Raw genomic sequence first — 22,939 nt, forward strand, 5'->3', positions numbered from 1 at the left:
TCCTCTGTCCTCCTCTGCCTCACCCAGACTCCTCTGTCCTCCTCCTCCTACAGACTCCTCTGTCCTCCTCCTACAGACTCCTCTGTCCTCCTCCTCCTCCAGGCTCCTCTGTCCTCCTCCTCCAGGCTCCTCTGTCCTCCTCCTCCAGACTCCTCTGTCCTCCTCCTCCTCCTCCAGGCTCCTCTGTCCTCCTCCTCCTCCTCCAGACTCCTCTGTCCTCCTCCTCCTCCTCCAGGCTCCTCTGTCCTCCTCCTCCTCCTCCAGGCTCCTCTGTCCTCCTCCTCCAGACCCCTCTGTCCTCCTCCTCCTCCAGACTCCTCTGTCCTCCTCCCCCTCCAGACTCCTCTGTCCTCCTCCCCCTCCAGACTCCTCTGTCCTCCTCCTCCTCCTCCTGCAGACTCCTCTGTCCTCCTCCTCCTCCAGACTCCTCTGTCCTCCTCCTACAGACTCCTCTGTCCTCCTCCTCCTCCAGACTCCTCTGTCCTCCTCCTACAGACTCCTCTGTCCTCCTCCAGACCCCTCTGTCCTCCTCCTCCTCCAGACCCCTCTGTCCTCCTCCTCCTCCTCCAGACTCCTCTGTCCTCCTCCTCCTCCAGACTCCTCTGTCCTCCTCCTCCTCCTCCAGACTCCTCTGTCCTCCTCCTCCTCCTCCAGACTCCTCTGTCCTCCTCCTCCTACAGACCCCTCTGTCCTCCTCCTCCAGACTCCTCTGTCCTCCTCCTCCTCCAGACTCCTCTGTCCTCCTCCTCCTCCTCTATCCTCCTCCTCCTGTGGCTGCGCGCTCGGTGTTTTGTCCCCGCCTGGTGCCCGTAGCTCTCCTTGCCGCAGCCCCGCCCTCCGTGTGGTGACGTCAGTGCTGCAGTCATGGCCGCCGCTTGTGAGGAGCCGCAGACGCCGTCCTCCAGGAGCCCGAGCCCCGAACAGGCCGCAGCCCCGGAGCCGCCGGCAGAGGAGGAGGAGGAGGCGGCGGGAGCGCGGGAGGAGGAGGAGGATGAAGATGAGGAGGAAGACGAGGAGGAGGACGAGGAGAGCAGCGGCGTCTCGGAGCGCTCAGACAGCCCGGCCGGGAGCAGTATGGACGGGGAGCGCAGCGGCGGCCGCCCGGAGGATGGATCCGGCCCCGACAACAGCGCCCCCGGGAGCAGCAGCGGCGGCAGCAGCAGCGGGGGGGACGACGGCTACAGCAGCGGCAGCCAATCAGGACGCAGGACCAGCCTGGGGGCGGGGTCATCCGAGGGCGAGCCGCTCAGCCGCATGGACTCCGAGGACAGGTGAGAGGCCACGCCCCCAGTAAGAACCGGGGCACGCCCAGTCATAGCCGGGGCACGCCCCATCTCCACGATCACGCCTCCTGTATCTATGGGTGACGCCCTCGTTTGTCAGGATGGATTCTGGGAGTGTCATAACCCCGCCCACAGGAGGCTGGACATGTCATAGTCTTGATGGGGGGAGTAGTAGTGTAGGGAGTGTCTGGGATGATGGGGGAAGTAGTAGTGTAGTTGTGTCTCTGGGATGATGGGGGAAGTAGTAGTGTAGGGGGTGTCTGGGATGATGGGGGATGTAGTAGTGTAGGGAGTGTCTGGGATGATGGGGGAAGTAGTAGTGTAGGGGGTGTCTGGGATGATGGGGGAAGTAGTAGTGTAGTTGTGTCTCTGGGATGATGGGGGAAGTAGTAGTGTAGGGGGTGTCTGGGATGATGGGGGAAGTAGTAGTGTAGGGGGTGTCTGGGATGATGGGGGAAGTAGTAGTGTAGGGGGTGTCTGGGATGATGGGGGAAGTTGTAGTGTAGGGAGTGTCTGGGATGATGGGGGAAGTAGTAGTGTAGGGGGTGTCTGGGATAATGGGGGAAGTAGTAGTGTAGGGAGTGTCTGGGATAATGGGGGAAGTAGTAGTGTAGGGAGTGTCTGGGATGATGGGGGGAAGTAGTAGTGTAGGGAGTGTCTGGGATGATGGGGGATGTAGTAGTGTAGGGGGTGTCTGGGATGATGGGGGGAGTAGTAGTAGTGTAGGGGGTGTCTGGGATGATGGGGGGAGTAGTAGTAGTGTAGGGAGTGTCTGGGATGATGGGGGAAGTAGTAGTGTAGGGCGTGTCTGGGATGATGGGGGAAGTAGTAGTGTAGGGAGTGTCTGGGATGATGGGGGAAGTAGTAGTGTAGGGGGTGTCTGGGATGATGGGGGATGTAGTAGTGTAGGGGGTGTCTGGGATGATGGGGGGAGTAGTAGTGTAGGGAGTGTCTGGGATGATGGGGGAAGTAGTAGTGTAGGGGGTGTCTGGGATGATGGGGGATGTAGTAGTGTAGGGAGTGTCTGGGATGATGGGGGAAGTAGTAGTGTAGGGGGTGTCTGGGATGATGGGGGATGTAGTAGTGTAGGGGGTGTCTGGGATGATGGGGGAAGTAGTAGTGTAGGGAGTGTCTGGGATGATGGGGGAAGTAGTAGTGTAGGGGGTGTCTGGGATGATGGGGGATGTAGTAGTGTAGGGGGTGTCTGGGATGATGGGGGGAGTAGTAGTAGTGTAGGGGGTGTCTGGGATGATGGGGGGAGTAGTAGTAGTGTAGGGAGTGTCTGGGATGATGGGGGAAGTAGTAGTGTAGGGCGTGTCTGGGATGATGGGGGAAGTAGTAGTGTAGGGGGTGTCTGGGATGATGGGGGAAGTAGTAGTGTAGGGGGTGTCTGGGATGATGGGGGAAGTAGTAGTGTAGGGGGTGTCTCGGATAATGGGGGAAGTAGTGTAGGGAGTGTCTGGGATGATGGGGGAAGTAGTAGTGTAGGGGGTGTCTGGGATGATGGGGGAAGTAGTAGTGTAGGGGGTGTCTGGGATGATGGGGGAAGTAGTAGTGTAGGGGGTGTCTGGGATGATGGGGGAAGTAGTAGTGTAGGGAGTGTCTGGGATAATGGGGGAAGTAGTAGTGTAGGGAGTGTCTGGGATGATGGGGGAAGTAGTAGTGTAGGGGGTGTCTGGGATGATGGGGGAAGTAGTAGTGTAGGGGGTGTCTGGGATGATGGGGGAAGTAGTAGTGTAGGGGGTGTCTGGGATGATGGGGGAAGTTGTAGTGTAGGGGGTGTCTGGGATGATGGGGGAAGTAGTGGAGTTGTGTCTCTGGGATGATGGGGGAAGTAGTAGTGTAGGGGGTGTCTGGGATGATGGGGGAAGTAGTGTAGGGAGTGTCTGGGATGATGGGGGAAGTAGTAGTGTAGGGGGTGTCTGGGATGATGGGGGGTGTAGTAGTGTAGGGGGTGTCTGGGATGATGGGGGGAGTAGTAGTGTAGGGGGTGTCTGGGATGATGGGGGAAGTAGTAGTGTAGAGAGTGTCTGGGATAATGGGGGAAGTAGTAGTGTAGGGGGTGTCTGGGATGATGGGGGAAGTAGTAGTGTGGTTGTGTCTCTGGGATGATGGGGGAAGTAGTAGTGTAGGGAGTGTCTGGGATGATGGGGGAAGTAGTAGTGGAGTTGTGTCTCTGGGATGATGGGGGATGTAGTAGTGTAGGGGGTGTCTGGGATGATGGGGGGAGTAGTAATGTAGGGGGTGTCTGGGATGATGGGGGAAGTAGTAGTGGAGTTGTGTCTCTGGGATGATGGGGGATGTAGTAGTGTAGGGGGTGTCTGGGATGATGGGGGAAGTAGTAGTGTAGGGGGTGTCTGGGATTATGGGGGGAGTAGTAGTGTAGGGGGTGTCTGGGATGATGGGGGAAGTAGTAGTGTAGGGGGTGTCTGGGATGATGGGGGGAGTAGTAGTGTAGGGGGTGTTTGGGATGATGGGGGAAGTTGTAGTGTAGGGGGTGTTTGGGATGATGGGGGAAGTAGTAGTGTATGGAGTGTCTGGGATGATGGGGGAAGTAGTTGTGTAGGTAGTGTCTGGGATGATGGGGGAAGTAGTAGTGGAGTTGTGTCTCTGGGATGATGGGGGATGTAGTAATGTAGGGGGTGTCTGGGATGATGGGGGAAGTAGTAGTGTAGGGGGTGTCTGGGATGATGGGGGAAGTAGTAGTGTAGGGGGTGTCTGGGATGATGGGGGAAGTTGTAGTGTAGGGAGTGTCTGGGATGATGGGGGAAGTAGTAGTGTAGGGAGTGTCTGGGATGATGGGGGAAGTAGTAGTGTAGGGGGTGTCTGGGATGATGGGGGGAGTAGTAGTGTAGGGGGTGTCTGGGATGATGGGGGGAGTAGTAGTGTAGGGGGTGTCTGGGATGATGGGGGAAGTAGTAGTGTAGGGGGTGTCTGGGATGATGGGGGAAGTAGTAGTGTAGGGGGTGTCTGGGATGATGGGGGAAGTAGTAGTGTAGGGAGTGTCTGGGATGATGGGGGAAGTAGTAGTGTAGGGAGTGTCTGGGATGATGGGGGAAGTAGTGGAGTTGTGTCTCTGGGATGATGGGGGATGTAGTAGTGTAGGGGGTGTCTGGGATGATGGGGGAAGTAGTAGTGTAGGGAGTGTCTGGGATGATGGGGGAAGTAGTAGTGTAGGGGGTGTCTGGGATGATGGGGGAAATAGTGTAGGGAGTGTCTGGGATGATGGGGGAAGTAGTTGTGTAGGTAGTGTCTGGGATGATGGGGGAAGTAGTAGTGGAGTTGTGTCTCTGGGATGATGGGGGATGTAGTAATGTAGGGGGTGTCTGGGATGATGGGGGAAGTAGTAGTGGTGTAGGGGGTGTCTGGGATGATGGGGGGAGTAGTAGTGTAGGGGGTGTCTGGGATGATGGGGGGAGTAGTAGTGGTGTAGGGGGTGTCTGGGATGATGGGGGGAGTAGTAGTGTAGGGGGTGTCTGGGATGATGGGGGAAGTAGTAGTGTAGGGAGTGTCTGGGATGATGGGGGGAGTAGTAGTAGTGTAGGGAGTGTCTGGTATGATGGGGGAAGTAGTAGTGTAGGGAGTGTCTGGGATGATGGGGGAAGTAGTAGTGTAGGGAGTGTCTGGGATGATGGGGGAAGTAGTAGTGTAGGGGGTGTCTGGGATGATGGGGGGAGTAGTAGTGTAGGGGGTGTCTGGGATGATGGGGGAAGTAGTAGTGTAGGGGGTGTCTGGGATGATGGGGGAAGTAGTAGTGTAGGGGGTGTCTGGGATGATGGGGGAAGTAGTAGTGTAGGGAGTGTCTGGGATGATGGGGGAAGTAGTAGTGTAGGGAGTGTCTGGGATGATGGGGGAAGTAGTGGAGTTGTGTCTCTGGGATGATGGGGGATGTAGTAGTGTAGGGGGTGTCTGGGATGATGGGGGAAGTAGTAGTGTAGGGAGTGTCTGGGATGATGGGGGAAGTAGTAGTGTAGGGGGTGTCTGGGATGATGGGGGAAATAGTAGTGTAGGGAGTGTCTGGGATGATGGGGGAAGTAGTTGTGTAGGTAGTGTCTGGGATGATGGGGGAAGTAGTAGTGGAGTTGTGTCTCTGGGATGATGGGGGATGTAGTAATGTAGGGGGTGTCTGGGATGATGGGGGAAGTAGTAGTGTAGGGGGTGTCTGGGATGATGGGGGAAGTAGTGTAGGGAGTGTCTGGGATAATGGGGTAAGTAGTAGTGTAGGGGGTTTCTGGGATGATGGGGGGAATAGTAGTGTAGGGGGTGTCTGGGATGATGGGGGGAATAGTAGTGTAGGGGGTGTCTGGGATGATGGGGGGAATAGTAGTGTAGGGGGTGTCTGGGATGATGGGGGGAATAGTAGTGTAGGGGGTGTCTGGGATGATGGGGGAAGTAGTAGTGTAAGGGGTGTCTGGGATGATGGGGGGAGTAGTAGTGTAGGGGGTGTCTGGGATGATGGGGGAAGTAGTAGTGTAGGGGGTGTCTGGGATGATGGGGGAAGTAGTAGTGTAGGGAGTGTCTGGGATGATGGGGGAAGTAGTAGTGTAGGGAGTGTCTGGGATGATGGGGGATGTAGTAATATAGGGGGTGTCTGGGATGATGGGGGGAATAGTATTGTAGGGGGTGTCTGGGATGATGGGGGAAGTAGTGTAGGGGGTGTTTGGGATGATGGGGGAAGTAGTAGTGTAGGGGGTGTCTGGGATGATGGGGGGAGTAGTAGTGTAGGGAGTGTCTGGGATGATGGGGGAAGTAGTAGTGTAGGGGGTGTCTGGGATGATGGGGGAAGTAGTGTAGGGGTGTCTGGGATGATGGGGGAAGTAGTGTAGGGGGTGTCTGGGATGATGGGGGAAGTAGTAGTGTAGGGGGTGTCTGGGATGATGGGGGAAGTAGTAGTGTAGGGGGTGTCTGGGATGATGGGGGAAGTAGTAGTGTAGGGAGTGTCTGGGATGATGGGGGAAGTAGTAGTGTAGGGGGTGTCTGGGATGATGGGGGAAGTAGTAGTGTAGGGAGTGTCTGGGATGATGGGGGAAGTAGTAGTGTAGGGGGTGTCTGGGATGATGGGGGAAGTAGTAGTGTAGGGGGTGTCTGGGATGATGGGGGAAGTAGTAGTGTAGGGGGTGTCTGGGATGATGGGGGAAGTAGTAGTGTAGGGGGTGTCTGGGATGATGGGGGAAGTAGTAGTGTAGGGGGTGTCTGGGATGATGGGGGGAGTAGTAGTGTAGGGGGTGTCTGGGATGATGGGGGAAGTAGTAGTGTAGGGGGTGTCTGGGATGATGGGGGAAGTTGTAGTGTAGGGGGTGTCTGGGATGATGGGGGAAGTAGTAGTGTAGGGGGTGTCTGGGATGATGGGGGAAGTAGTAGTGTAGGGAGTGTCTGGGATGATGGGGGAAGTAGTAGTGTAGGGAGTGTCTGGGATGATGGGGGAAGTAGTAGTGTAGGGGGTGTCTGGGATGATGGGGGGAGTAGTAGTGTAAGGGGTGTCTGGGAAGATGGGGGAAGAAGTAGTGTAGGGGGTGTCTGGGATGATGGGGGGAGTAGTAGTGTAGGGGGTGTCTGGGATGATGGGGGAAGTAGTAGTGTAGGGAGTGTCTGGGATGATGGGGGGAGTAGTAGTGTAGGGGGTGTCTGGGATGATGGGGGAAGTAGTAGTGTAGGGGGTGTCTGGGATGATGGGGGGAATAGTAGTGTAGGGGGTGTCTGGGATGATGGGGGGAATAGTAGTGTAGGGGGTGTCTGGGATGATGGGAGTAGTAGTGTAAGGGGTGTCTGGGATGATGGGGGAAGAAGTAGTGTAGGGGGTGTCTGGGATGATGGGGGGAGTAGTAGTGTAGGGGGTGTCTGGGATGATGGGGGATGTAGTAGTGTAGGGGGTGTCTGGGATGATGGGGGGAGTAGTGTAGGGGGTGTCTGGGATGATGGGGGGAGTAGTAGTAGTGTAGGGAGTGTCTGGGATGATGGGGGAAGTAGTAGTGTAGGGAGTGTCTGGGATGATGGGGGAAGTAGTAGTGTAGGGCGTGTCTGGGATGATGGGGGAAGTAGTAGTGTAGGGGGTGTCTGGGATGATGGGGGAAGTAGTAGTGTAGGGCGAGTCTGGGATGATGGGGGAAGTAGTAGTGTAGGGAGTGTCTGGGATGATGGGGGAAGTAGTAGTGTAGGGCGTGTCTGGGATGATGGGGGAAGTAGTGTAGGGGGTGTATGGGATGATGGGGGAAGTAGTAGTGTAGGGAGTGTCTGGGATGATGGGGGAAGTAGTAGTGTAGGGAGTGTCTGGTATGATGGGGGAAGTAGTAGTGTAGGGGGTGTCTGGGATAATGGGGGAAGTAGTAGTGTAGGGAGTGTCTGGGATGATGGGGGAAGTAGTAGTAGTGTAGGGAGTGTCTGCGATGATGGGGGAAGTAGTGTAGGGGGTGTCTGGGATGATGGGGGAAGTAGTAGTGTAGGGGGTGTCTGGGATGATGGGGGAAGTAGTAGTGTAGGGGGTGTCTGGGATGATGGGGGAAGTAGTAGTGGAGTTGTGTCTCTGGGATGATGGGGGATGTAGTAGTGTAGGGGGTGTCTGGGATGATGGGGGGAGTAGTAGTGTAGGGGGTGTCTGGGATGAAGGGGGAAGTAGTAGTGTGGTTGTGTCTCTGGGATGATGGGGAAGTAGTAGTGTAGGGGGTGTCTGGGATGATGGGGGAAGTAGTAGTGTAGGGGGTGTCTGGGATGATGGGGGAAGTAGTAGTTTGGTTGTGTCTCTGGGATGATGGGGGAAGTAGTAGTGTAGGGGGTGTCTGGGATGATGGGGGAAGTAGTAGTGTAGGGGGTGTCTGGGATGATGGGGGAAGTAGTGTAGGGGGTGTCTGGGATGATGGGGGAAGTAGTAGTGTAGGGAGTGTCTGGGATGATGGGGGAAGTAGTAGTGTAGGGGGTGTCTGGGATGATGGGGGAAGTAGTAGTGTAGGGGGTGTCTGGGATGATGGGGGAAGTAGTAGTGTAGGGGGTGTCTGGGATGATGGGGGCAGTAGTAGTGTAGGGGGTGTCTGGGATGATGGGGGAAGTAGTAGTGTAGGGGGTGTCTGGGATGATGGGGGAAGTAGTGTGGTTGTGTCTCTGGGATGATGGGGGCAGTAGTAGTGTAGGGGGTGTCTGGGATGATGGGGGAAGTAGTAGTGTGGTTGTGTCTCTGGGATGATGGGGGCAGTAGTAGTCACCCTGTGTCTCCTCCTTGCAGTATCAGCAGCACTCTGATGGATGTGGACAGCACCATCTCCAGCGGTCGCTCCACTCCAGCCATGATGAACAGTCAGGGGATGCCCCTGGGGATGCCCCTGGGGATGCCCCTGGGGATGTCTCTGGGGATGTCCCTGGGGGTCTCGGCCAGTAAGAGCCTGTCCTACGCCTGCTGCTGGGACCAGTGCCAGAGCTGCTTCTCCTCCAGCCCGGACCTGGCCGAGCACATCCGGACCATCCATGTGGACGGGCAGCGCGGAGGGGTAAGTGTGCGCGGCTGTGCGCTGCGCCGAGCCGCCTCTGCTGTGCTGACGCTGCTGAGTTGTGTGTGTTTCAGGTCTTCGTGTGCTTCTGGAAGGGCTGCAAGGTCTATAACACCCCGTCCACCAGCCAGAGCTGGCTCCAGCGCCACATGCTGACCCACAGCGGGGACAAGCCCTTCAAGGTAAGAGGGCAGCCCGGTGATCCCTGCATCCTCTGCCCTGGGGGGGAATCCCTGCATCCTCTGCCCTGGGGGGGAATCCCTGCATCCTCTGCCCTGGGGGGGAATCACTGCATCCTCTGCCCTGGGGGGGAATCCCTGCATCCTCTGCCCTGGTGGGAAACCCTGCATCCTCTGCCCTGGGGGGGAATCCCTACATCCTCTGCCCTGGGGGGGAATCCCTGCATCCTCTGCCCTGGGGGGGAATCCCTGCATCCTCTGCCCTGGGGGGGGGGAATCCCTGCATCCTCTGCCCTGGGGGGGGGGAATCCCTGCATCCTCTGCCCTGGGGGGGGAATCCCTGCATCCTCTGCCCTGGGGGGGGTAATCCCTGCATCCTCTGCCCTGGGGGGGGGAATCCCTGCATCCTCTGCCCTGGGGGGGGGAATCCCTGCATCCTCTGCCCTGGGGGGGGGAATCCCTGCATCCTCTGCCCTGGGGGGGGGGAATCCCTGCATCCTCTGCCCTGGGGGGGGGGGAACCCCTGCATCCTGGGGGGCATTGCTCTGCCCCGGTGGTGGGGGGATTCCCCCTCTTCCTCTGCCCCGGTAGGTGTGGGGATTCCCCCTCTTCCTCTGCCCCGGTAGGTGTGGGGATTCCCCCTCTTCCTCTGCCCCGGTAGGTGTGGGGATTCCCCCTCTTCCTCTGCCCCGGTAGGTGTGGGGATTCCCCCTCTTCCTCTGCCCCGGTAGGTGTGGGGATTCCCCCTCTTCCTCTGCCCCGGTAGGTGTGGGGATTCCCCCTCTTCCTCTGCCCCGGTAGGTGTGGGGATTCCCCCTCTTCCTCTGCCCCGGTAGGTGTGGGGATTCCCCCTCTTCCTCTGCCCCGGTAGGTGTGGGGATTCCCCCTCTTCCTCTGCCCCGGTAGGTGTGGGGATTCCCCCTCTTCCTCTGCCCCGGTAGGTGTGGGGATTCCCCCTCTTCCTCTGCCCCGGTAGGTGTGGGGATTCCCCCTCTTCCTCTGCCCCGGTAGGTGTGGGGATTCCCCCTCTTCCTCTGCCCCGGTAGGTGTGGGGATTCCCCCTCTTCCTCTGCCCCGGTAGGTGTGGGGATTCCCCCTCTTCCTCTGCCCCGGTAGGTGTGGGGATTCCCCCTCTTCCTCTGCCCCGGTAGGTGTGGGGATTCCCCCTCTTCCTCTGCCCCGGTGGTGTGGGGATTCCCCCTCTTCCTCTGCCCCGGTGGTGGGGGGATTCCCCCTCTTCCTCTGCCCCGGTGGTGGGGGGATTCCCCCTCTTCCTCTGCCCCGGTGGTGGGGGGATTCCCCTGCCAGGCCCCGCTCATGTGCGGCTCTTCTCTTGCAGTGTGTGGTGGGGGGCTGCACCGCCAGCTTCGCCTCTCAGGGGGGTCTCGCCCGCCATGTGCCCACCCACTTCAGTCAGCAGAATTCATCCAAGGTGTCGGGAAACCCCAAGTCCAAGGAGGATTCTCCATCCAAGGCCGGAAACAAGCGCCGCAAGCTGAAGAACAAGCGCAAGCGCTCATTACGTAAGTGCAGGCTGCGGGGGGCGCTGCGCCAGCGCCGGGCACATGGTAATACCTCTCTCTGTCTCCTCCTCAGCCGCAGCGCGGGGGTCCGCTCCTTATCCTTCAGCCCCAGTTCTGATGAAAGGTAGATCCCACTTCTGTCTTCTCTCCACCCCTGACCCCATTAACCCTTTGTGGAGCTGACGCCTTCATGTGGGCGGGGCTTCGACTGGTGGGTGGGGCTTCTGCACAACCCCTCACACACCCCAATGACTCCTGAAAGTGTCAGCTGCAGCAAAGAGACTACAACTCCCAGCAAGGCCACAGCGAGCACAACCAAGGCATGCTGGGACTTGTAGTGTCATACTGAGAGACCCCACTCCATCTCCATGTGCCCCCCCATAACCATCACTGACCATGTGCACAATAGTGAGTGCAGCTCTGGAGTATAATACAGGATGTAACTCAGGATCAGTACAGGATAAGTAATGTCATGTATGTACACAGTGACTGCACCAGCAGCAGAATAGTGAGTGCAGCTCTGGGGTATAATACAGGATGTAACTCAGGATCAGTACAGGATAAGTAATGTCATGTATGTACACAGTGACTGCACCAGCAGCAGAATAGTGAGTGCAGCTCTGGGGTATAATACAGGATGTAACTCAGGATCAGTACAGGATAAGTAATGTCATGTATGTACACAGTGACTGCACCAGCAGCAGAATAGTGAGTGCAGCTCTGGGGTATAATACAGGATGTAACTCAGGATCAGTACAGGATAAGTAATGTCATGTATGTACACAGTGACTGCACCAGCAGCAGAATAGTGAGTGCAGCTCTGGGGTATAATACAGGATGTAACTCAGGATCAGTACAGGATAAGTAATGTCATGTATGTACACAGTGACTGCACCAGCAGCAGAATAGTGAGTGCAGCTCTGGGGTATAATACAGGATGTAACTCAGGATCAGTACAGGATAAGTAATGTCATGTATGTACACAGTGACTGCAGCAGCAGCAGAATAGTGAGTGCAGCTCTGGGATATAATACAGGATGTAACTCAGGATCAGTACAGGATAAGTAATGTCATGTATGTACACAGTGACTGCACCAGCAGCAGAATAGTGAGTGCAGCTCTGGGGTATAATACAGGATGTAACTCAGGATCAGTACAGGATAAGTAATGTCATGTATGTACACAGTGACTGCACCAGCAGCAGAATAGTGAGTGCAGCTCTGGAGTATAATACAGGATGTAACTCAGGATCAGTACAGGATAAGTAATGTCATGTATGTACAGTGACTGCACCAGCAGCAGAATAGTGAGTGCAGCTCTGGGGTATAATACAGGATGTAACTCAGGATCAGTACAGGATAAGTAATGTCATGTATGTACACAGTGACTGCACCAGCAGCAGAATAGTGAGTGCAGCTCTGGAGTATAATACAGGATGTAACTCAGGATCAGTACAGGATAAGTAATGTCATGTATGTACACAGTGACTGCACCAGCAGCAGAATAGTGAGTGCAGCTCTGGGGTATAATACAGGATGTAACTCAGGATCAGTACAGGATAAGTAATGTCATGTATGTACACAGTGACTGCACCAGCAGCAGAATAGTGAGTGCAGCTCTGGGGTATAATACAGGATGTAACTCAGGATCAGTACAGGATAAGTAATGTCATGTATGTACACAGTGACTGCACCAGCAGCAGAATAGTGAGTGCAGCTCTGGAGTATAATACAGGATGTAACTCAGGATCAGTACAGGATAAGTAATGTCATGTATGTACACAGTGACTGCACCAGCAGCAGAATAGTGAGTGCAGCTCTGGGGTATAATACAGGATGTAACTCAGGATCAGTACAGGATAAGTAATGTCATGTATGTACACAGTGACTGCACCAGCAGCAGAATAGTGAGTGCAGCTCTGGAGTATAATACAGGATGTAACTCAGGATCAGTACAGGATAAGTAATGTCATGTATGTACACAGTGACTGCACCAGCAGCAGAATAGTGAGTGCAGCTCTGGAGTATAACACAGGATGTAACTCAGGATCAGTACAGGATAAGTAATGTCATGTATGTACATAGTGACTGCACCAGCAGCAGAATAGTGAGTGCAGCTCTGGGGTATAATACAGGATGTAACTCAGGATCAGTACAGGATAAGTAATGTCATGTATGTACAGTGACTGCACCAGCAGCAGAATAGTGAGTGCAGCTCTGGAGTATAATACAGGATGTAACTCAGGATCAGTACAGGATAAGTAATGTCATGTATGTACACAGTGACTGCACCAGCAGCAGAATAGTGAGTGCAGCTCTGGGGTATAATACAGGATGTAACTCAGGATCAGTACAGGATAAGTAATGTCATGTATGTACACAGTGACTGCACCAGCAGCAGAATAGTGAGTGCAGCTCTGGAGTATAATACAGGATGTAACTCAGGATCAGTACAGGATAAGTAATGTCATGTATGTACACAGTGACTGCACCAGCAGCAGAATAGTGAGTGCAGCTCTGGAGTATAATACAGGATGTAACTCAGGATCAGTACAGGATAAGTAATGTCATGTATGTACATAGTGACTGCACCAGCAGCAGAATAGTGAGTGCAGCTCTGGAGTATAATACAGGATGTAACTCAGGATCAGTACAGGATAAGTAATGTCATGTATGTACACAGTGACTGCACCGGCAGCAGAATAGTGAGTGCAGCTCTGGGGTATAATACAGGATGTAACTCCGGATCAGTACAGGATAAGTAATGTCATGTATGTACACAGTGACTGCACCAGCAGCAGAATAGTGAGTGCAGCTCTGGGGTATAATACAGGATGTAACTCAGGATCAGGACAGGATAAGTAATGTCATGTATGTACACAGTGACTGCTCCAGCAGCAGAATAGTGAGTGCAGCTCTGGAGTATAATACAGGATGTAACTCAGGATCAGTACAGGATAAGTAATGTCATGTATGTACACAGTGACTGCACCAGCAGCAGAATAGTGAGTGCAGCTCTGGGGTATAATACAGGATGTAACTCAGGATCAGTACAGGATAAGTAATGTCATGTATGTACACAGTGACTGCACCAGCAGCAGAATAGTGAGTGCAGCTCTGGGGTATAGTACAGGATGTAACTCAGGATCAGTACAGGATAAGTAATGTCATGTATGTACACAGTGACTGCACCGGCAGCAGAATAGTGAGTGCAGCTCTGGAGTATAATACAGGATGTAACTCAGGATCAGGACAGGATAAGTAATGTCATGTATGTACACAGTGACTGCTCCAGCAGCAGAATAGTGAGTGCAGCTCTGGAGTATAATACAGGATGTAACTCAGGATCAGTACAGGATAAGTAATGTCATGTATGTACACAGTGACTTCACCAGCAGCAGAATAGTGAGTGCAGCTCTGGGGTATAATACAGGATGTAACTCAGGATCAGTACAGGATAAGTAATGTCATGTATGTACACAGTGACTGCACCAGCAGCAGAATAGTGAGTGCAGCTCTGGGGTATAATACAGGATGTAACTCAGGATCAGTACAGGATAAGTAATGTCATGTATGTACACAGTGACTGCACCAGCAGCAGAATAGTGAGTGCAGCTCTGGGGTATAATACAGGATGTAACTCAGGATCAGTACAGGATAAGTAATGTCATGTATGTACACAGCAGAATAGTGAGTGCAGCTCTGGGGTATAATACAGGATGTAACTCAGGATCAGTACAGGATAAGTAATGTCATGTATGTACACAGTGACTGCACCAGCAGCAGAATAGTGAGTGCAGCTCTGGGGTATAATACAGGATGTAACTCAGGATCAGTACAGGATAAGTAATGTCATGTATGTACACAGTGACTGCACCAGCAGCAGAATAGTGAGTGCAGCTCTGGAGTATAATACAGGATGTAACTCAGGATCAGTACAGGATAAGTAATGTCATGTATGTACACAGTGACTGCACCAGCAGCAGAATAGTGAGTGCAGCTCTGGGGTATAATACAGGATGTAACTCAGGATCAGTACAGGATAAGTAATGTCATGTATGTACACAGTGACTGCACCGGCAGCAGAATAGTGAGTGCAGCTCTGGAGTATAATACAGGATGTAACTCAGGATCAGGACAGGATAAGTAATGTCATGTATGTACACAGTGACTGCTCCAGCAGCAGAATAGTGAGTGCAGCTCTGGAGTATAATACAGGATGTAACTCAGGATCAGTACAGGATAAGTAATGTCATGTATGTACACAGTGACTGCACCAGCAGCAGAATAGTGAGTGCAGCTCTGGAGTATAACACAGGATGTAACTCAGGATCAGTACAGGATAAGTAATGTCATGTATGTACACAGTGACTGCACCGGCAGCAGAATAGTGAGTGCAGCTCTGGGGTATAATACAGGATGTAACTCAGGATCAGTACAGGATAAGTAATGTCATGTATGTACACAGTGACTGCACCAGCAGCAGAATAGTGAGTGCAGCTCTGGGGTATAATACAGGATGTAACTCAGGATCAGTACAGGATAAGTAATGTCATGTATGTACACAGTGACTGCACCAGCAGCAGAATAGTGAGTGCAGCTCTGGGGTATAATACAGGATGTAACTCAGGATAAGTAATGTCATGTATGTACACAGTGACTGCACCGGCAGCAGAATAGTGAGTGCAGCTCTGGAGTATAATACAGGATGTAACTCAGGATCAGGACAGGATAAGTAATGTCATGTATGTACACAGTGACTGCACCAGCAGCAGAATAGTGAGTGCAGCTCTGGGGTATAATACAGGATGTAACTCAGGATCAGTACAGGATAAGTAATGTCATGTATGTACACAGTGACTGCACCAGCAGCAGAATAGTGAGTGCAGCTCTGGGGTATAATACATGATGTAACTCAGGATCAGTACAGGATAAGTAATGTCATGTATGTACACAGTGACTGCACCAGCAGCAGAATAGTGAGTGCAGCTCTGGGGTATAATACAGGATGTAACTCAGGATCAGTACAGGATAAGTAATGTCATGTATGTACACAGTGACTGCTCCAGCAGCAGAATAGTGAGTGCAGCTCTGGAGTATAATACAGGATGTAACTCAGGATCAGTACAGGATAAGTAATGTCATGTATGTACACAGTGACTGCACCAGCAGCAGAATAGTGAGTGCAGCTCTGGGGTATAATACAGGATGTAACTCAGGATCAGTACAGGATAAGTAATGTCATGTATGTACACAGTGACTGCACCAGCAGCAGAATAGTGAGTGCAGCTCTGGGGTATAATACAGGATGTAACTCAGGATCAGTACAGGATAAGTAATGTCATGTATGTACAGTGACTGCACCAGCAGCAGAATAGTGAGTGCAGCTCTGGAGTATAATACAGGATGTAACTCAGGATCAGTACAGGATAAGTAATGTCATGTATGTACACAGTGACTGCACCAGCAGCAGAATAGTGAGTGCAGCTCTGGAGTATAATACAGGATGTAACTCAGGATCAGTACAGGATAAGTAATGTCATGTATGTACACAGTGACTGCACCAGCAGCAGAATAGTGAGTGCAGCTCTGGGGTATAACACAGGATGTAACTCAGGATCAGTACAGGATAAGTAATGTCATGTATGTACACAGTGACTGCACCAGCAGCAGAATAGTGAGTGCAGCTCTGGAGTATAGTACAGGATGTAACTCAGGATCAGTACAGGATAAGTAATGTCATGTATGTACACAGTGACTGCACCAGCAGCAGAATAGTGAGTGCAGCTCTGGGGTATAATACAGGATGTAACTCAGGATCAGTACAGGATAAGTAATGTCATGTATGTACACAGTGACTGCACCAGCAGCAGAATAGTGAGTGCAGCTCTGGGGTATAATACAGGATGTAACTCAGGATCAGTACAGGATAAGTAATGTCATGTATGTACACAGTGACTGCACCAGCAGCAGAATAGTGAGTGCAGCTCTGGGGTATAGTGCAGGGGGCAGTAGTGCAGCTCTGGGGTAAAGTGCAGGGGCAGTAGTGCAGCTCTGGGGTATAGTAGAGGGGGCAGTAGTGCAGCTCTGGGGTATAGTGCGGGGGGTAGTAGTGCAGGGGGCAGTAGTGCGGGGGGCAGTAGTGCGGGGGGCAGTAGTGCGGGGGGCAGTAGTGCGGAGGGGCAGTAGTGCGGGGGGTATAGTACAGGGGGCAGTAGTGCGGGGGGCAGTAGTGCGGGGGGCAGTAGTGCAGCTCTGGGGTATAGTACAGGGGGCAGTAGTGCGGGGGGCAGTAGTGCGGGGGGCAGTAGTACAGGGGGCAGTAGTGCGGGGGGCAGTAGTGCAGAGGGGCAGTAGTGCAGCTCTGGGGTATAGTACAGGGGGCAGTAATGCGGGGGGGCATTAGTGCGGAGGGGCAGTAGTGCAGCTCTGGGGTATAGTACAGGGGGCAGTAATGCGGGGGGGCAGTAGTGCAGCTCTGGGGTATAGTACAGGGGGCAGTAGTGCGGGGGGTATAGTACAGGGGGCAGTAGTGCAGCTCTGGGGTATAGTACAGGGGGCAGTAGTGCGGGGGGCAGTAGTGCAGCTCTGGGGTATAGTGCAGGGGGCATTAGTGCGGGGGGTAGTAGTGCAGGGGGCAGTAGTGCGGGGGCAGTAGTACAGGGGGCAGTAGTGCAGCTCTGGGGTATAGTACGGGGGGGCAGTAGTGCGGGGGGGCAGTAGTGCGGGGAGGCAGTAGTGCGGGGAGGCAGTAGTGCGGGGAGGCAGTAGTGCGGGGAGGCAGTAGTACAGGGGGGCAGTAGTACAGGGGGCAGTAGTGCAGCTCTGGGGTATAGTACGGGGGGGCAGTAGCACAGGGGGGCAGTAGTGCGGGGAGGCAGTAGTGCAGGGGGCAGTAGTACGGGGGGGCAGTAGTACAGGGGGCAGTAGTGCAGCTCTGGGGTATAGTACAGGGGGCAGTAGTGCGGGGGGCAGTAGTGCAGCTCTGGGGTATAGTGCAGGGGGCATTAGTGCGGGGGGTAGTAGTGCAGGGGGCAGTAGTGCGGGGGCAGTAGTGCAGCTCTGGGGTATAGTACGGGGGGGCAGTAGTGCGGGGGGCAGTAGTGCGGGGGGCAGTAGTGCGGGGGGCAGTAGTGCGGGGAGGCAGTAGTGCGGGGAGGCAGTAGTACGGGGGGGCAGTAGTACAGGGGGCAGTAGTGCAGCTCTGGGGTATAGTACGGGGGGGCAGTAGTACAGGGGGGCAGTAGTGCGGGGAGGCAGTAGTGCGGGGAGGCAGTAGTGCAGGGGGCAGTAGTACGGGGGGGCAGTAGTACAGGGGGCAGTAGTGCAGCTCTGGGGTATAGTACAGGGGGCAGTAGTGCAGCTCTGGGGTATAGTACAGGGGGCAGTAGTGCAGCTCTGGGGTATAGTACAGGGGGCAGTAGTGCAGCTCTGGGGTATAGTACAGGGGGCAGTAGTGCAGCTCTGGGGTATAGTACAGGGGGCAGTAGTGCAGGGGGCAGTAGTGCGGAGGCAGTAGTGCAGCTCTGGGGTATAGTACAGGGGGCAGTAGTGCGGGGGGTATAGTACAGGGGGCAGTAGTGCAGGGGGCAGTAGTACGGGGGGGCAGTAGTACAGGGGGCAGTAGTGCAGCTCTGGGGTATAGTACAGGGGGCAGTAGTGCAGCTCTGGGGTATAGTACAGGGGGCAGTAGTGCAGCTCTGGGGTATAGTACAGGGGGCAGTAGTGCGGAGGGGCAGTAGTGCAGCTCTGGGGTATAGTACAGGGGGCAGTAATGCGGGGGGCAGTAGTGCAGCTCAGGGGTATAGTACAGGGGGCAGTAGTGAGGGGGGTATAGTACAGGGGGCAGTAGTACAGGGGGCAGTAGTACAGGGGGCAGTAATGCGGGGGGGCAGTAGTGCAGCTCTGGGGTATAGTACAGGGGGCAGTAGTGCGGGGGGTATAGTACAGGGGGCAGTAGTGCAGGGGGCAGTAATGCAGGGGGCAGTAATGCAGCTCTGGGGTATAGTACAGGGGGCAGTAGTGCAGCTGTGGGGTATAGTACAGGGGGCAGTAGTGCGGGGGGTATAGTACAGGGGGCAGTAGTGCGGGGGCAGTAGTGCGGGGGGCAGTAGTGCAGCTGTGGGGTATAGTACAGGGGGCAGTAGTGCGGGGGGTATAGTACAGGGGGCAGTAGTGCGGGGGGCAGTAGTGCGGGGGGCAGTAGTGCAGCTCTGGGGTATAGTACAGGGGGCAGTAGTGCGGGGGGGCAGTAGTGCGGGGGGCAGTAGTGCAGCTCTGGGGTATAGTGCGGGGGGCAGTAGTGCGGGGGGCAGTAGTGCAGCTCTGGGGTATAGTACAGGGGGCAGTAATGCGGGGGGGCAGTAGTGCAGGGGGCAGTAGTGCGGGGGGTATAGTACAGGGGGCAGTAATGCGGGGGGCAGTAGTGCGGAGGGGCAGTAGTGCGGGGGCAGTAGTGCAGCTCTGGGGTATAGTACAGGGGGCAGTAGTGCGGGGGTATTGTACAGGGGGCAGTAGTGCGGGGGGTATTGTACAGGGGGCAGTAGTGCGGGGGGCAGTAGTGCAGGGGGCAGTAGTGCAGCTCTGGGGTATAGTACAGGGGGTATAGTACGGGGGGGCAGTAGTACAGGGGGGCAGTAGTGCAGCTCTGGGGTATAGTGCGGGGGGCAGTAGTGCAGCTCTGGGGTATAGTGCGGGGGGCAGTAGTGCAGGGGGCAGTAGTGCAGCTCTGGGGTATAGTACAGGGGGCAGTAGTGCAGCTCTGGGGTATAGTGCAGGGGGCAGTAGTGCAGGGGGCAGTAGTGCGGGGGGCAGTAGTGCAGCTCTGGGGTGTAGTACAGGGGGCAGTAGTACGGGGGGGCAGTAGTGCAGGGGGCAGTAGTGCGGGGGGGCAGTAGTACAGGGGGCAGTAGTACAGGGGGCAGTAGTGCGGAGGGGCAGTAGTGCAGCTCTGGGGTATAGTGCAGGGGGCAGTAGTACAGGGGGCAGTAGTGCAGCTCTGGGGTATAGTGCAGGGGGCAGTAGTGCAGCTCTGGGGTATAGTGCGGGGGGCAGTAGTGCAGCTCTGGGGTATAGTGCAGGGGGCAGTAGTGCAGCTCTGGGGTATAGTGCAGGGGGCAGTAGTGCAGCTCTGGGGTATAGTGCGGGGGGCAGTAGTGCAGCTCTGGGGTATAGTGCAGGGGGCAGTAGTACAGGGGGCAGTAGTGCAGCTCTGGGGTATAGTACAGGGGGCAGTAGTGCGGGGGGTATAGTACAGGGGGCAGTAGTGCAGCTCTGGGGTATAGTGCAGGGGGCAGTAGTGCAGCTCTGGGGTATAGTGCAGGGGGCAGTTGTGCAGGGGGCAGTTGTGCGGGGGGGCAGTTGTGCGGGGGGGCAGTAGTGCGGGGGGCAGTAGTGCAGCTCTGGGGTATAGTACAGGGGGCAGTTGTGCGGGGGGTATAGTACAGGGGGCAGTAATGCGGGGGCAGTAGTACAGGGGGCAGTAGTGCGGAGGGGCAGTAGTGCAGCTCTGGGGTATAGTACAGGGGGCAGTAGTGCGGGGGGCAGTAGTGCAGCTCTGGGGTATAGTACAGGGGGCAGTAATGCATGGGGGCAGTAGTGCGGAGGGGCAGTAGTGCAGCTCTGGGGTATAGTGCGGGTGGCAGTAGTACGGGGGGCAGTAGTGCGGGGGGTATAGTACAGGGGGCAGTAATGCGGGGGGGCAGTAGTGCAGCTCTGGGGCAGTAGTACGGGGGGCAGTAGTACGGGGGGCAGTAGTGCAGGGGGCAGTAGTACAGGGGGGCAGTAGTGCAGCTCTGGGGTATAGTACGGGGGGCAGTAGTACAGGGGGCAGTAGTGCGGGGGGCAGTAGTGCGGGGGGGCAGTAGTGCGGGGGGCAGTAGTGCGGGGGGCAGTAGTGCGGGGGGCAGTAGTGCGGGGGGCAGTAGTACGGGGGGCAGTAGTACGGGGGCCAGTAGTACAGGGGGCAGTAGTGCGGGGGCCAGTAGTACGGGGGGCAGTAGTGCGGGGGGCAGTAGTGCGGGGGGCAGTAGTGCGGGGGGCAGTAGTGTGGGGGGCAGTAGTGTGGGGGGCAGTAGTGTGGGGGGCAGTAGTACAGGGGCAGTAGTGCGGGGGGCAGTAGTGCGGGGGGCAGTAGTGCGGGGGGCAGTAGTACAGGGGGCAGTAGTGCGGGGGGCAGTAGTACGGGGGGCAGTAGTACGGGGGCAGTAGTGTGGGGGCAGTAGTGTGGGGGGCAGTAGTGGGGGGGGCAGTAGTGGGGGGGCAGTAGTGCGGGGGGCAGTAGTGCGGGGGGCAGTAGTGCAGGGGGCAGTAGTGCAGGGGGCAGTAGTACAGGGGGCAGTAGTGCGTGGGGCAGTAGTGCGTGGGGCAGTAGTGCGGGGGGCAGTAGTGCGGGGGGCAGTAGTGCGGGGGGCAGTAGTGCGGGGGGCAGTAGTACGGGGGGCAGTAGTACAGGGGGCAGTAGTGCGTGGGGCAGTAGTGCGGGGGGCAGTAGTACGGGGGGCAGTAGTACAGGGGGCAGTAGTGCAGGGGGCAGTAGTACAGGGGGCAGTAGTTTGGGGGGCAGTAGTGCGGGGGGCAGTAGTGCGGGGGGCAGTAGTGCGGGGGGCAGTAGTGCAGGGGGCAGTAGTGCAGGGGGCAGTAGTACAGGGGGCAGTAGTACAGGGGGCAGTAGTACGGGGGGCAGTAGTACGGGGGGCAGTAGTACAGGGGGCAGTAGTACAGGGGGCAGTAGTTTGGGGGGCAGTAGTTTGGGGGGCAGTAGTGCTGGTGTATGTGGCGCCCCCTTTGGCCGCTGTCTGTGATGTCATCACCTCTCAGTCTTCTCTCTGGATGATCCTGTCTGGTGATTGGTTGTAGCTTGTTCCAGGCTCTACTCTGATTGGCCAATGCAGTAATGGGGTGAATAAGTGATGTCATTGCAGAGCTGCAGTGTCGTCACAGTGTGCAGCCGCTTCCCATGTCTTGTAATAACTGTGTTTATCCCTTTCTGTGTCGCTGCATTAGACGAAACATCACAGGATCCGCGCTGCGCGAGTCCTGCTACACCCCCAGCACATAATGTAATACAGAAGACCCCCCAGCACATAATGTAATACAGAAGACCCCCCAGCACATAATGTAATACAGAAGACCCCCCAGCACATAATGTAATACAGAAGACCCCCCAGCACATAATGTAATACAGAAGACCCCCCAGCACATAATGTAATACAGAAGACCCCCCAGCACATAATGTAATACAGAAGACCCCCCAGCACATAATGTAATACAGAAGACCCCCCAGCACATAATGTAATACAGAAGACCCCCCCCAGCACATAATGTAATACAGAAGACCCCCCCCCCAGCACATAATGTAATACAGAAGACCCCCCCAGCACATAATGTAATACAGAAGACCCCCCCAGCACATAATGTAATACAGAAGACCCCCCCAGCACATAATGTAATACAGAAGACCCCCCCCCAGCACATAATGTAATACAGAAGACCCCCCCCAGCACATAATGTAATACAGAAGACCCCCCCAGCACATAATGTAATACAGAAGACCCCCCAGCACATAATGTAATACAGAAGACCCCCCAGCACATAATGTAATACAGAAGACCCCCCCCCAGCACATAATGTAATACAGAAGACCCCCCCAGCACATAATGTAATACAGAAGACCCCCCAGCACATAATGTAATACAGAAGACCCCCCCCAGCACATAATGTAATACAGAAGACCCCCCAGCACATAATGTAATACAGAAGACCCCCCCCAGCACATAATGTAATACAGAAGACCCCCCCAGCACATAATGTAATACAGAAGACCCCCCCAGCACATAATGTAATACAGAAGACCCCCCCCAGCACATAATGTAATACAGAAGACCCCCCAGCACATAATGTAATACAGAAGACCCCCCCAGCACATAATGTAATACAGAAGACCCCCCCCAGCACATAATGTAATACAGAAGACCCCCCCAGCACATAATGTAATACAGAAGACCCCCCCAGCACATAATGTAATACAGAAGACCCCCCCCAGCACATAATGTAATACAGAAGACCCCCCCAGCACATAATGTAATACAGAAGACCCCCCCAGCACATAATGTAATACAGAAGACCCCCCCAGCACATAATGTAATACAGAAGACCCCCCCCAGCACATAATGTAATACAGAAGACCCCCCTTAGCACATAATGTAATACAGAAGACCCCCCAGCACATAATGTAATACAGAAGACCCCCCAGCACATAATGTAATACAGAAGACCCCCCCCAGCACATAATGTAATACAGAAGACCCCCCAGCACATAATGTAATACAGAAGACCCCCCCCCAGCACATAATGTAATACAGAAGACCCCCCCCCCCCAGCACATAATGTAATACAGAAGACCCCCCCCCCCAGCACATAATGTAATACAGAAGACCCCCCCCCCCAGCACATAATGTAATACAGAAGACCCCCCCAGCA

At 55.1% G+C, this 22,939-nt stretch overlaps 1 protein-coding gene across 2 annotated transcripts in view; it reads left to right on the forward strand.

Annotated features, from left to right (window-relative positions):
• Positions 1 to 819: 819 nt before the first annotated feature.
• The window catches only part of AEBP2 (AE binding protein 2), a 60,604-nt gene continuing 38,484 nt past the window's right edge, over positions 820 to 22,939 (forward strand). Inside the window, exons 1-5 of one of the 2 annotated variants that reach the window (XM_072144781.1) lie at positions 820 to 1,271; positions 8,497 to 8,758; positions 8,833 to 8,940; positions 10,277 to 10,460; positions 10,534 to 10,584. In XM_072144781.1, coding sequence (XP_072000882.1) covers positions 865 to 1,271; positions 8,497 to 8,758; positions 8,833 to 8,940; positions 10,277 to 10,460; positions 10,534 to 10,584 — 1,012 coding nt within the window. In that variant the 5' untranslated portion in view covers positions 820 to 864. The remainder of the gene's footprint in view (positions 1,272 to 8,496; positions 8,759 to 8,832; positions 8,941 to 10,276; positions 10,461 to 10,533; positions 10,585 to 22,939) is intronic. The other variant, XM_072144782.1, reaches the window with a different exon arrangement.

Source organism: Engystomops pustulosus, chromosome 4 (genome assembly GCF_040894005.1).
Source record: "Engystomops pustulosus chromosome 4, aEngPut4.maternal, whole genome shotgun sequence".
NCBI classification, from domain to species: Eukaryota; Metazoa; Chordata; class Amphibia; order Anura; family Leptodactylidae; genus Engystomops; species Engystomops pustulosus.